The 13,600-nt window shown below is 33.8% G+C and overlaps 1 protein-coding gene across 1 annotated transcript; it reads right to left on the reverse strand.

Annotated features, from left to right (window-relative positions):
- Positions 1 to 531: 531 nt before the first annotated feature.
- On the reverse strand, positions 532 to 3,627 carry LOC18045753 (receptor-like protein 12). Its single transcript, XM_006439084.1, has 2 exons — positions 3,012 to 3,627; positions 532 to 2,828 (listed from the first exon to the last, which is right to left on the reverse strand). The coding sequence occupies exons 1-2, from the start codon at positions 3,625 to 3,627 to the stop codon at positions 532 to 534; spliced, it is 2,913 nt and encodes a 970-aa protein (XP_006439147.1).
- Positions 3,628 to 13,600: the final 9,973 nt, after the last annotated feature.

Consider the following 13,600-nt stretch of genomic DNA (forward strand, 5'->3'; position numbering starts at 1 on the left):
TTTGCTTCTTGTTTGTCCAGTACACTAATATAGATGCTGATCATTAGAAGCAGAAACATAGCTGTAAAATTATTTCTTAGGTTTTGACATAGGAATGACGAAGGACAGATGCAGGAGTACCGTTTTAAGTCAACCAAAGTTAAATTGGCCATATCATTCAAGTGTCACCATTAGCTTGGATGCATGTAAAGATGATTCGAACCCATAGTTGCTGCATAAAAACCTTTGTTATCTTTACTTTTGTTGTCAAAATTATTATTATTATTTTTTAATGGTAGAAGTAGAACCTAATCCCTCACAATTATCATTTAATGATATGTTAATTACCAAACACTATTATTTTTTTATTCATACCAAGTAGTGATTTAAATTTGAAAAGTGACAAAACCAGAAACCATTTTTTAATATATAATAAACCAGTTAATATTTTTATTTTTTACGGTGAAATGTAAGGATCCATTTAAAAAAAAAAACACCAACATTACAATGACTGAATTAGAAACAAAAATCACAGCAACATTATAATTGCATTCAGTTTCTACGTCTCCTCCTCCCCCTTGTTGCCTTTTGCTGCATTCCCAACTTCTCCAGAATCCATCTGATAATTCCTGTGCTGAAGTTGAACCCAAGAACCAATCCTGCCACAAGTCCGCCCACATAGCCAGTCAGAATGATTTTCCAATCAGATGCGCCTGAAAATAGGGACTCCTCCGAGCCTTCAGTATGATCTTCATTTGTTGGAGCTTCACCACTCTCACATCCTTTGGACAAAGGCCTTCCACACAATCCTGAGTTGCCGTCGAAAGAAGTGTTGTCAAATGTAGCAAATTGATTTCCTTGTGGTATAGGCCCTGCAAGGTAATTTTTCGAGACATTGAAAAATTCGAGAAATGTGAGCTCAACCAGTTGTTGGGGAATCCGTCCTGAAAACTTGTTATTTGACAGATCCAATGATTCCAAATTTGTTAGATTGCCCAAACATGACGGAATATGGCCCAGGAGATTATTGCTCTGGAGGTTTAGAACTTGAAGTCCCTTTAAATTTGCAATCGATGCTGGAATCGCCCCATCAAAACTATTGTTTGAGAGAATAATTCCCGCTAGGATATCCGGAATCTTGTTATATGTCATCATTCGCCCTTTGCTGTTCATTGTCATTGAGTAGTCGTAAGTGCTAAGTATATCATTGGACGTTCGTCCATACTGAGAAAGCACATCTTGCAGATATCTTAGCTCACTTGTATTGACAATTTTCATGGCATTCCAACACAGGAAGCTCTTTGATGGAAGCGTTCCAGTAAATCTGTTGTTAGATAGGTCAATAATGCGGAGTTTAGAAAATCCACAATCAGTTCTGGGTTCTTCTATAATGCCGTAAAATATGTTGGATCGTAGGATGAGAACATTCAAGTTTGGAAGAGTTCCTAACCAAGAGGGAAAAGTGTCACTAATCTGGTTGTTCCCAAGATCAAGAAATTCCAACTTTGAACAGTTGATCAATGATCTTGGAATTCTTCCCTGGAACAGATTATGGCTTAAATCAATCACGCTTAATCTACTTTCTTTAATGAAAGTATTTGGGATGGTCCCAGACAAGTTGTTCCCCTGCAAGTCGAGCACTAAAAGTTCATCGCTGAAATTGCCTAAACACTGAGGAAGCAAGCCACTTAAGTTATTGTGAGACAAAACAAGGCTTTCAAGAATATTCAAATTGCATATCCACGATGGAATTTCCCCTGTTAAGCTATTGTTTGAAGCTAGATAGGTAATGGTTCCGGGGGGTGGAACTGGGAGTGGTCCTTGTAAATTATTAGAGCTAAGATCAAAAGTCAGCAAATCACCTTTATTCCCGGGAAGAACAACAGGATGCTGATCAAACCCGGTTAACAAGTTATGCGAAAAGTTGAAGCCATTGAGATTCTGCATATTGGGGTCTAACAACCATTTAGGCACTTTTCCCTGAATTCTATTGTCAGAAAGATCCATGAACCGCAAATGATGTTGGTTTTGCAAGAAATTAGGAAATTTAGTAAGATTGCATGAACGCAGTCCTATATACTTAAGTTTCTGTGAAGTGGTATCAGAAGTGGCTTTGGTGAGCACTGACAACCTATTTAATGAGAGACCTAAAAATTCCAAATTTTTCCAGCTAGTAAGTAAAACATCTAACTCTATCATTCCTCTATAAGAATTTTGAGCAAGGTCAAGGGCGGTAAGTTGGGAAAGATTCCTAAGTGAAGATGTAATTTGACCTGAAAAATTACACTTAGCGACATTTATTGCTTCCAATGATCTAAGATTTCCAATGGGACCAAGTAGGTCACCTGAAAAATTATTCGATCCAAGATGCAAATATTGTAGCTGGGTGAAATTACCAATCGAATGTGGAACTTTGCCCCAAAAACCACATGACCTCAGATCTAATAACTTCAAAGAACTAAAATTTCCAGTTGACCATGGAAACTCACCCGAAAAATTATTGAATGAAAGGTCAAGTTTTTCCAAAGAAAAAAGATTTCGAATGGAAGTAGGCAACTCACCAAAATATCCATTTTGTGAAAGGTCAAGTACTTTCAAAGAACCAAGATTTCCCATGGAAATAGGCAATTCACCAAAAAATCTATTTTGTGAAAGGTCAAGTTCTTTCAAAGAACTAAGATTTCCAATGGAAATAGGCCACTCACTCGACAAAAAATTTGCAGAGAGATCAAGTTCTTCCAATGAATGAAGATTACCAACAGAAACAGGCAGCTCACCCTGTAATTCATTTAGTGAAAGGTCTAAATGAAGGAGCTTGGATAGATTACCAAGTGAGGATGGAATTCTTCCTGAAATTTGTTAAAAAAGAGAAAAGAAAAAAGAGCACATTGCTTAAGTAGAAAATTAAAAATAATAATAGTTTTTACTAATGAATTTAACATTGCAATTGGCAATTTTTTAGTAAAATATATATATTTAACAATAACATGCATGTATATTAATTAAGGAGAAAATATATAAAATTTAATTACCTTGCAATTCACAGTTTCGAAGAGAAACAAACGTTGAAGAAGATAGGTTTGCAATGTTATGAGGTATCGTTGACTGAATAGAAACATCACTAAGGTCAAGTGTTTTTAGATTGCTTAACTTCTCGACTAAATTTATGAAACTAAGCTTCTGGAGTTCAAGTCTACCACCAGGAACATCATTTAGTGATAAATCAAGGGACATCAAATTGGAGAGCTTTAGAATTTCTGATGGTATTTGGCCAGATAAAGAAGTTCCAGAGAGGTTCAAGTATGATAACCTGGAAAGGTTGATGATTTCTGGTGGGATTTCGGAGGAATTGAAGTCATTCAAAGCAAGATTAAGCCACTCAAGATGGACAAGCTTGAAAAGGCTGCTGCTAGAGTTGATAGAACCAAAAAGGCAGCTATGGGAGAGGTCAAGCTTGATGACATGACCAGTGTTCTTATTGCAATGAACTCCGTCCCAAGAGCAGCAATCAACGCTACCTTCTTCTGGCTTCCATGATGCCATTGTAGGACGACAATCAAATTTCCAAGCATAAAAATCACCACTGATGCGGCTTTCTTTGAATTGCAACAAAGCAGAGCGCTCATCGTCATGGCAGAGTGGCGGCATAGAAGAAGCAGTGAAGTTAGCAATTGTAAAATTAAAGAAAAAGAAGGGAAAAATTATCCGTATGAATATTGTGAATAAACATTTGGAGGATAAACCCATAGTTTTCTCAAAAATAAAATTTGTTTAACTTTGTAGATGTGAAGAAATTTGAGGATCTTGTTTTGCTTTTATAGGCAAATTGCAGCAATTCAAACATTATAGTCATTGGACTCTTTTTTTATTTTTTTAAGTCAACAAAAGTTAGTCTTAGTAATATTTTTTTATATTATTTGATGTGATGTCGTAAACTTTTTACCATTCCGTCACCACCGAAAATAAGTTTACAGCAAACGTGAGGATTAATTAATTAGCACAGGGAAAAAATGAAAATGAGTAAATGCGTAATACATTCATTTTTATTTTTGTTTGTAAAAATGAAAAACATAATTCCAAAGTGGTCCAGACCACTTGAAAAAAAAATGATAAATATTATTTGGATATGATATCAACTCAAAATTCAAACAACTGGGGAAAAATGGTGAATTCCATTCCTTAACCGTGGTTTATTAAATTAAAAAAAAAACTAGTGAAAAAAGATGATAATTAAATTAATTTTAATGGAAACAAGGTCACAATAGTAGAAGTGACAATTTGGGACTGATGATTAAGCCATTGGCTAACAAAATTAACTTTTGAAGAGGCAAGGTCCCACCCAAAAAAATAAAAAAAGTCTTTAATAGGATCTATCGAAGTTGACCTGTGCTTATATTTCCTTTCATTTTCTATAATTTGTCATCTAATGGGTCAATGAATTAATTTTCTTCTTATTTTTTTCTCCTTTCCGCACTTGAATTTCCCTTCACGGCAAGTTGAGTATTCTGCGTACTTTAGGGAATGTCATTGTCTTGATGACTTCTTACTACAACTCTAAAATTTTCCTCCCCACGGCATTTGAATTTTCTTTGTAAACCACGCACTCGTTGGTTGAGTGATGACACCTCCTCAATTTAATTATTCTCAAGGTCAAGAATAATATTGCGCCAATTGGTAATAAGCTTTAGCTGATGGTTTCTGAGATGGGCGCTAATTAGTTCTCTGCATATGTCGTGTCAGAAAATTATTTCTTTTTGGTTTCTTAGATAGGAATGACGAAGGAGAGATGTAAATAAAGGAGAGATGTAATTAGTTCTCCTCATTGTTTTTGGCCATCCCAAATTTCTCAATCACCCTCCTGTGTATTGAACAAGCAAATATTATTAGTTATAATAAATAACTTAATGATGATAATTTTTTTGTCACCAAGTCCTTATCAAAAACCATTAGACAACTCTTGCACTGGTGTTTACCGTATGTGTAATAAATCAATCTTTTTTTTTTGGTTTGAAAAAATGAAAAACATAATTCCGAAGTGGTCCAGACCACTTGAAATTTAAAAAACAAAATCATAAATATTATTTGGATATGATATCAACTCAAAATACAAACAACTGGCGAAAAATGGTGAATTCCATTCCTTAACCGAAGTTTATTAAATAAAAATGAAACTAGTGAAAAAAATGATAATTAAATAAATTTTAATGGAAACAAAGTCACAATAGTAGAAGTGACAATTTTGGGCACCATTAACTAATTAATCAGACACAAACACAAGACAAATTAATGAATTTGGATTTATTAAAATTGACATGATTTTCAATTTAGATCAATTACAAACCTTTCATTTAAATTATAGTCAACAGACGATCAATTTCAGAGACTCAAGACTAGTAATTAGAAGCCTTTGCACGCTCTGTACATATGCCGTGTCAGAAAATTATTTCTTAGTTTTTAAGATAAGAATGACGAAAGAGAGATGTATTTTTGGACACTGTTGCTCTAAGTCAATTCAATAATGGTGAGAGCAATTTAAAACAATTTTTTAAAATATAACACAGATAATAATGGTGAGAGCAATTTAGGTCAATTCAAAATCGCTAATTTGGAGTCAGATTCATGTATTAATTGTATCATAAGTTACCATCTCTGTGTCTATGGAGTGACAGAGGCTCACGGAAACTCCAGACTAGTGAGTCTATCGTTACTGAAAAATGCATGAATGGCATGGATGCAAAAGTAATAAAATTTGGAACTGATGATTAAGCCATTAGCTAACAATAATTAACTTCTGAAGAGGCAACGTCCCACCCAAAAAAAAAAAAGAAAAAAAAATTGATTTAATGTGTTATTAACAATCTATCCAGAAAAAAAAAAATTATTCAATAGGATCTATGGACCTTGACCTGTGTTTATATTTCCTTTCATTTTCTATAATTTTTCATCTAATGGGTCAATGAATTAATTTGCTTCTTTTTTCTTTTTTTTCCTCCTTTCCCCACTTGTATTTCCCTTCACGGCCCGTTGAGTATTCTGCATACTCGAGGGTATGTCATTGTCTTGATGACTTTTCACTACAACTCTAAAATTTTCCTCCCCATGGCATGTTGATATTAACTCCAAATTAGCAATATTATCACTGTCACCCTTCTTTGTAAACTACGCACTCGTTGGTTGAGTGATGACACCCCTCCTCAACTTAATATTGCGCCAATTTGTAATGAGCTTTAGCTGATGGTTTCTGAGATGGGCGCTAATTAGTGCACCTAAAATGTAACAAATATCTCACGTTAACAACCCAAAATTCCATAATTTCATGCAAAATCATTCTAGAAATTAAAATTAAGTGTTAATCCGACACAAACACCAGAAATATTAATGAAATTTGGAATTACTAATATTGGCATGATTTTTTAATTTAGATCAATTAAACATATTTTTATTTTTTATAGTGTCGGATTCACTATAAGTCGTCATAAATAATTATCAACAGACGTTCAAGGGCGGATAAAGACTCAAGACTGGAATTAGAAGTCTTCGAGTATCAATCAGTCTTAGGTGATGGCAAGCTCGATTTCAGTCAAGTGGTTTAGGTCATTGCATGTTCTATGCATATGTCGTGTCAGAAAATTATTTCTTAGTTTCTTAGATAGGAATGACGAAGGAGAGATGTAAAAATGAACGCCGTTCTATGTCAGTCAATGTTAAATTCGCCATGTCATTATAATGGATGTTAATATTGCTAATTTGGAGTCAAAGTCATGCATCAATTTAGGTATTTGTCTTTAATAAATCTGCTTCTTTTTTCTCCTTTCCCCACTACTACCAATTCACTTAACGTCATATTATTTTTCTTCTTTCTTCTTTTTTCTTCTTTTCTAATAAATCCAATAAAATTTGCCACATATTGATTTAAATTTATATTATCATTACTTAATGTCATATTATTTTTCAATTGTTGGGTGTACTATTAAATACAATTTTTTGAAATTTAGATTGTTAATTTTCAAGGTCAGAAGGATATTTATTTTTATAATTTTATAAAGAAGTTTAGAAGGATTATTCATGTTGGAGACAAAAATATGGTTGGACAAATAGAAGCTTGAGATAATTTGATTACAATTTAAGTACCCCTATCTAAGGAAGAAAGTGACCAAATAGGTTGCGCCACGTATCCAAAAGATTAAAGATGCCTTGATGCAAAAGGTCGGATCCAACTCACATTCATCTTTTTCCTTGATATGGGGTTCTTTCTTCACCATATTGACTTGATTATCGAAATACCATCACTGACCACGACCAGCAAGCCCACTAATAGCCTTGTAAAATAGAAATTAAATTTTCAACATAAATAGAGATACACAAAATATATTAATTTGACACAAAATATTTCTGCTATTAGTAAATTATCATCATTAGTATCAATACCTTACTTTATCTTTTAATCAAAATACAAGTGTTATCGACAATATTAACAAGTAAATTATGTAAAATTATTGTTAACAATTAATTAAACAAATAAAAATCCAACTCTAGTAAGAAATCATTAGGTTCAAGTGACTAAAGTAAAACAAACAAAATCTATCAATTAAAATAAGATATCAGTAATATTAAATTTAAAAATTATAAAACTTCTAGTTATTAAAAGCTTATTTTATGTGTGTGTATATGCTCCGCTGAGATAAGTTAGGTTTAGAAATTAAGAACTTTAATTCACATACATTTATGATTGAATTTTTTAATGTAAGTTTTATGATTAAAATTAAAAATATAAATAATTAAAATAAAGAATGTAGGCGTGAGCATCCAGTAGATTTTTTCTTAATATCAAATCCACTCGCATCCTGCAGCGGATTTCAGTTTACCCACTCACAACCCACAAAATTATTCACAGTAGGTAAGGTTTTATAGACAAATTTGGACTGCTTTGTGGGTTGATGAATAATTTTGCCATCCTTGAACTCAAGGTTCATCGTTTGCAAGGTCCCTCATAAATCAAGCACCCTCTTTGGTGGCTCTATTCTTCAAAGCTGAACTTTCCCACCAGTTATCAAAGTTCACCCTCAAGATAGCCTGAAAGCTACTTCCTTAAATATTTTAGTTCATCAGAGGCTTGACAAAAAATGAGCTAAAATAACTAGTGTCTTTTATAACTTAAAATATTAAATTTGAAAAATCAAAAAGAGTTATTAGGAAAATATAAGGTGCATTTAGTATATTTTTTGTTTTGTAGTTTTTCATTTTCCTAGAATGAAAACTATAAAATTTATTTTTTAGGTCTATTTTTTAATAGTAAATGTATCAACTGAAAAAAAGTTGTTCTTGTTTCTCAACTTCACAAAAGAGAGTGCAGAACAGAAATTGGCATTCTCTACTATACAAACACACACACTACTTGCCTCACTTTTGTAGCTTGGAACCATTGCCAATATTTATTAAGCTTGTAACCCTCTATTTCTTCCTTTTTTTTTAATAATATCAACACAATATTTTACTATTTATTCATAAATTTACGGTTTCTTGTCAGATAAGATTTATTTTTGCTCCAACATTTTGCAATTTTATAGATATTCTTAAATTATTTTTATCTCATTTTTTAAAAGTAAAATTTAAAATAGTCAAATAAAATTTAAATTGTATAAATTATGATAAAATAGATGAACATTTTTAGTTCATTAAAGATTGACAATTAGAAAAATAATTACATTTATCATTATCAATTTAAAACATGATAATTTCTAAAATTTTAAATAAATGAATATATATATATATATATATATATATTAAAAAACATTACCTACACATTATTCAAAAAGAAATTTTTTTGGACAAAATACTAAATGTATTTTCATTTTTTTCATAAATTATAATTTAGAAATAAGCTACCAAATATATCTTCAAATATCGAAACAACCCATCAAAAACATCCTCTTTCTTCTGCAAAACAAGTTTAGAAAACACCAATTGAAAAACAATACCAAATACAACCTAAATTTTTGGTGCAATTATTTGAATTTAGTTTAGATTATAGAACTGTAAATAATGAAATATAAAAAAATTATTTTAATATTCCAAGTAATTTATTTATAATATTATAATAGATTTAACCAAAGATTATTGAAAAATAAGTGTGATTTGATCATTTGATAGTCTCACTTTAATATATGAAATCTTAGAAGTTCAAGTCTTCTTATAATATATTCCATTTTAACAGATTAATTCAACAAATAGTCTGTCTCGAAAAACACTAGCGGGCCAGCCGGTGGGCTTGAAACATTAGCCAATAATCACCGTTAACTTCTAAAGCAATATTATCTTGTCATCTCTTCAAAGTTTGCTGAATAAAATAAATAAGTAAATAAATTTTGCCCAATATGGCCATCTCTTCTTGGAATATATTCCATTTATTGATGGAAGAACTAAATATATAAACAAATACCCACAGATTTTTTAATTATCGTCAAATTAACAGGACATCACTCATAAGCTGACAAATTAAGTAGATCGATCAAACCGCCTTGTAGTTGTTAAAAGCTACAGAGTATGGAAGAATTCTAAATGCTGAAAAGAATTTTCACTGTTATAAAATGAGAATAACTTTGGCTATTAAATAGTCTTACATAACGAACCAAGTAACAAAACAAGAACCCATGTTTAACGACTTCTAAAAACATGGAAGACTAAATAGTAACAAAATCAACAAATAACGTCACCCTTAACAATAGGGATTTTATTTTGACTAAGTAGTAACAAAATCAACTCAACATTTCCTCCCTTAAACTGAATGCTAATGCATCAGTTTACATCAGTTTTAGAGCAGACTCCTAATAATGCACGCAGCTTTAAGAAGACATCCAACTTGAGTGGCTTAGTCATTACATCGACTAATTGTTCTTGTGTGCTACAATAGACTCATTCTACAGTACCAGCCTTTGTAAGCTCTAGAAGAAAATGAAAACGCACATTTATGTGCTTACTTCGACCATGCATTACTGGGTTCTTCGAAAGTTTGATTGCAGAACTACTATCACACTGAATAATAGTTGTCTTACCTTGCTTCAGACCCAAATTATCCAACACCCTTTTCAACCAACCTGTTTGACATGCACAAGAAGCCGCAACAATGAATTCAGCTTCAGTAGTGGAGAGACTCACTACTGGTTGCTTTTTTTATAGCCAAGATACTGCTCCTGAGCTCAACAAAAAAACGTAACCTGGAGTGCTTTTTCTATCTTCTAAATCCCCAGCATAATCATTATCAGTGTAAGAAATGAGTTCATTATTTCCTCCATTCTTATAGAAAATTCCGAAATCAAGTGTCTCCTTCAAATATCTCAACACCCTTTTAGCTACTTGGAGATGAAGCTCAGTAGGATTCTCCATGTACCTACTGATAAGACCCACTACAAACATCACATCCGGTCGAGTAGCTGTAAGATACATGAGACTACCCACAATTTGATTGAAATAAATGTTGTCTACCTTAACACCACTTTCATCCTTGACGAGTTTACAACCTAGGACAATTGGATTTTGAACTGAGTTGCTTCCATCCATCCCAAACCTTTGCAGCACCTTTAATGCATATTTTTTCTGACAGATAAACACACCTCTTGAATTCTGCAAGATTTCAAGACCAAGAAAATACCTCATTTTGCCAAGATCAGTCATATCGAACTCATGTTTCATGGAACTTTTAAATTCAGAGACCATCAATTCATCATTGCCAGTAAAGATGAGATCATCTACATACAAACTCAGAATCAAAAGTTTCCCTTTTTCCCTGTCTTGATGAATAGAGTATGTTCATAGTCACATTTCTCAAAACCCTCTTTCAAAAAATAAGCTTCTATGCGGCTGTATCAAGCACGCGGTGCTTGCTTAAGGCCATAGAGTGCCTTTTTAATTTATAAACCTTGTGTTCATAACCCTTTTTCACATAACCAAGCGGCTGTTCCACAAAAACCTCTTCATTCAGCTCACCATATAGAGATGCCGACTTAACATTTAGCTGATAGATAGCCCATCCTTTTTGAGCTGCAAGAGCTACTACCAAACGAATTGTTTCCATACGTGCTACAGGTGCGAATACTTCTATATAATCTACCCCATGTTGCTGAGAGTACCCCTTCACTACAAGCCTTGCCTTGTATTTATCAACTTCACCATTCTCATTAAACTTGGTTTTGTAAACCCATTTCACTCCAATTTTCTTTTCACCTTCAGGTAATTCTGTTAGTTCCCATGTATCATTCCATTTTATTACTTCTATTTCCACATCCATGGCTTTCCTCCATTTCTCGCTTTTTACGGCATCGTCGAAGCGAATAGGATCAGCAGCTGCAAACATGGCCAACTGAACTTCTTCTTCAGATAGTCCCTCTTCTGTCTCATAGTCTTGTATCCAAGCTGGTGGTCTCCTAATCCTCCCTGCATTCGAGCTAGGTGAGCTCTCCTCGATTGGAGAATCAGAGGAAAAATTCTCCCTTTCTTCAACACTAGCATCAGAATCAGATTCACTCTTCCCTACATTTCTATCGATCTCCACCATTTTTTCCTCACGATCACCCCATTCCAAATCACATGCAATTGCTTCCTCATACTTCTTATCCCAATCTCAGCTTTTGTCTTCCTCGAACACAACATCTCGACTTATAATAATCCTTTGTGAAATAGGATCATAAAGCCGGTAAGCCTTCGACTCCTCGCTTACTCCCAATAGAACACAAATCTAACTTTTATCATCTAGTTTTGTTCGTTTGCTATCAGGCACATGAACATGAGAGATGCAGCCAAAGACTTTGAAATACTCTACCGAAGGTTTGATTCCACTCCATGCTTCTTCCAGAGTCATATTTCTCACGGCAAAGGTTGGACTTCGATTTAGAACATGCACCGTCCAGTTGACTACTTCAGGCCAGAAGGTTTTGGGGACTCTCTTTTCTGAAATCATGCTTCGTACCATATTCATAATGGTTCTGTTCTTTCGTTCTGCGACTCCGTTTTGTTGTGGTGTGTATGCTACTGTCAATTTTCTCTGTATACCATTTGCATCACAAAAATTATTGAATTCTTGTGATGTAAACTCTCCTCCTCGATTAGTTTGCAGCGCTTGAAGTGGCGTGTTTGTCTCTTTTTCCACTCGGATCTTAAATCTTTTGAAAACATCAAAGGCTTCAGATTTTTCTGTCAAAAAGAAAACCCATGTTTTTCTACTGAAATCAACATTAAAGGTAAGTAAATACCGTTTCTTGCTGTTGGAGGTTGGTTTGATCGGTCCGCAAATATCAGCGTGTAACAACTGAAGGATTTGAGAAGCTCTCCAGTTGCTTCTTTTTGGAAATGAATCCCTGTGCTGCTTCTCCACCAAACAATCCTTGCATAGCCTTGAAGGAGTTTTAAGTTGTGGTAAACCATTCACCATTGCCTTTTGTTGAAGAGTTTTTAAACCCGTAAAACTCAAATGTCGATATCTGCAGTGCCAGAGCTGCACCAGATCCTCAGTAATTGTATTGAAACAAATAGATGTTATAGGTTGAGATATAGCTTGCAATATGGATATTCGATTTGCAGACATCTTCGTATCCACGATCAAACCTCTCTCATGATGAAACACCTTGCACCTTCCATATTGGAACAGAACAGTAAACCCCTTTTCCTGTAATTGCCCAATGCTCAACATGTTGCTCTTCAATTCAGGTATATAGAAAACTCTGGTAATATTTTGTGTTGTTCCATTCACTTGCAACCTGATGTTACACTTTCCCATTACAGCCATGCTTGAGTTGTTGCCCAACTTCAAAGAATCTCTGAAATTTCATTCAGATCTTAAAAATATTCTTTTTTTTCCACACATATGATTGCTGCAACCGGAGTCAAGATACCACATATCTTCCTTGTTGTCCTTGTTCACATCCACACATGCCATCAATAACATCTCTTCTTGAGTTTCTGCAAAATTTGCTCCTGTCTCATTACTTGGACACTCCCATTGAAAATGTCCAAGTTTGTGACAATTATAACACTCCACTGTAGATTTGTCAAATTGTTGTCTGCCCCGTCCTCTTCCTCTTCCTCGAAAACCTCCTCTACCACGACCTCTTGCTTCTGAACTATTCTCATGTGTTATCTTCAGCACATGTTCCTCTCCACTATTCCTATGAAATTTTTGCTCATGAACAATTAATGAACTTTCTAGCTCATCAATTGAAAGCTGATCAATGTTCTTTGACTCCTCAATTGAACAAACAATATAATTGAACTTCTCAGTCAATGATCGAAGAATCTTCTCTACCACTTTAACATCCTGCATATCCTCTCCATAATTTCTCATCTTATTAGCTACTGACATGACTCTTGAGAAATAATCAATAACACTTTCACCTGGTTTCATTTCAAGGGTCTCGAAATCTCTCATTAGTGCTTGAAGGATGGAACGTTTCACCCAAGCATTATCTTAAAATTTCTTTTTCATCGAGTCCCAAATCTGCTTTGAGGTGTCCTTCTTTAAAATTGTTTCAAGGATGGTCTTATCAATTGCTTGAAATAAATAATTCTTCACTTTCCTATCCTTTAACTTCATCTCATCGAGGCTCTTTTGTTGTGCTTCCGTTACAGCAGC

The sequence above is a fragment of the Citrus clementina genome, unplaced genomic scaffold, assembly GCF_000493195.1.
Source record: "Citrus clementina cultivar Clemenules unplaced genomic scaffold, Citrus_clementina_v1.0 scaffold_33, whole genome shotgun sequence".
NCBI classification, from domain to species: domain Eukaryota; kingdom Viridiplantae; phylum Streptophyta; class Magnoliopsida; order Sapindales; family Rutaceae; genus Citrus; species Citrus x clementina.

Bases quoted from the DNA above. Each gene is read 5' to 3' on its own strand.
- LOC18045753 (XM_006439084.1), bottom strand. From the start codon at position 3,627: ATGCCGCCACTCTGCCATGACGATGAGCGCTCTGCTTTGTTGCAATTC. The intron at 2,829-3,011 runs GTAATTAAATTT...AACAAATTTCAG, and splicing joins TCGAAACTGTGAATTGCAAG to GAAGAATTCCATCCTCACTT.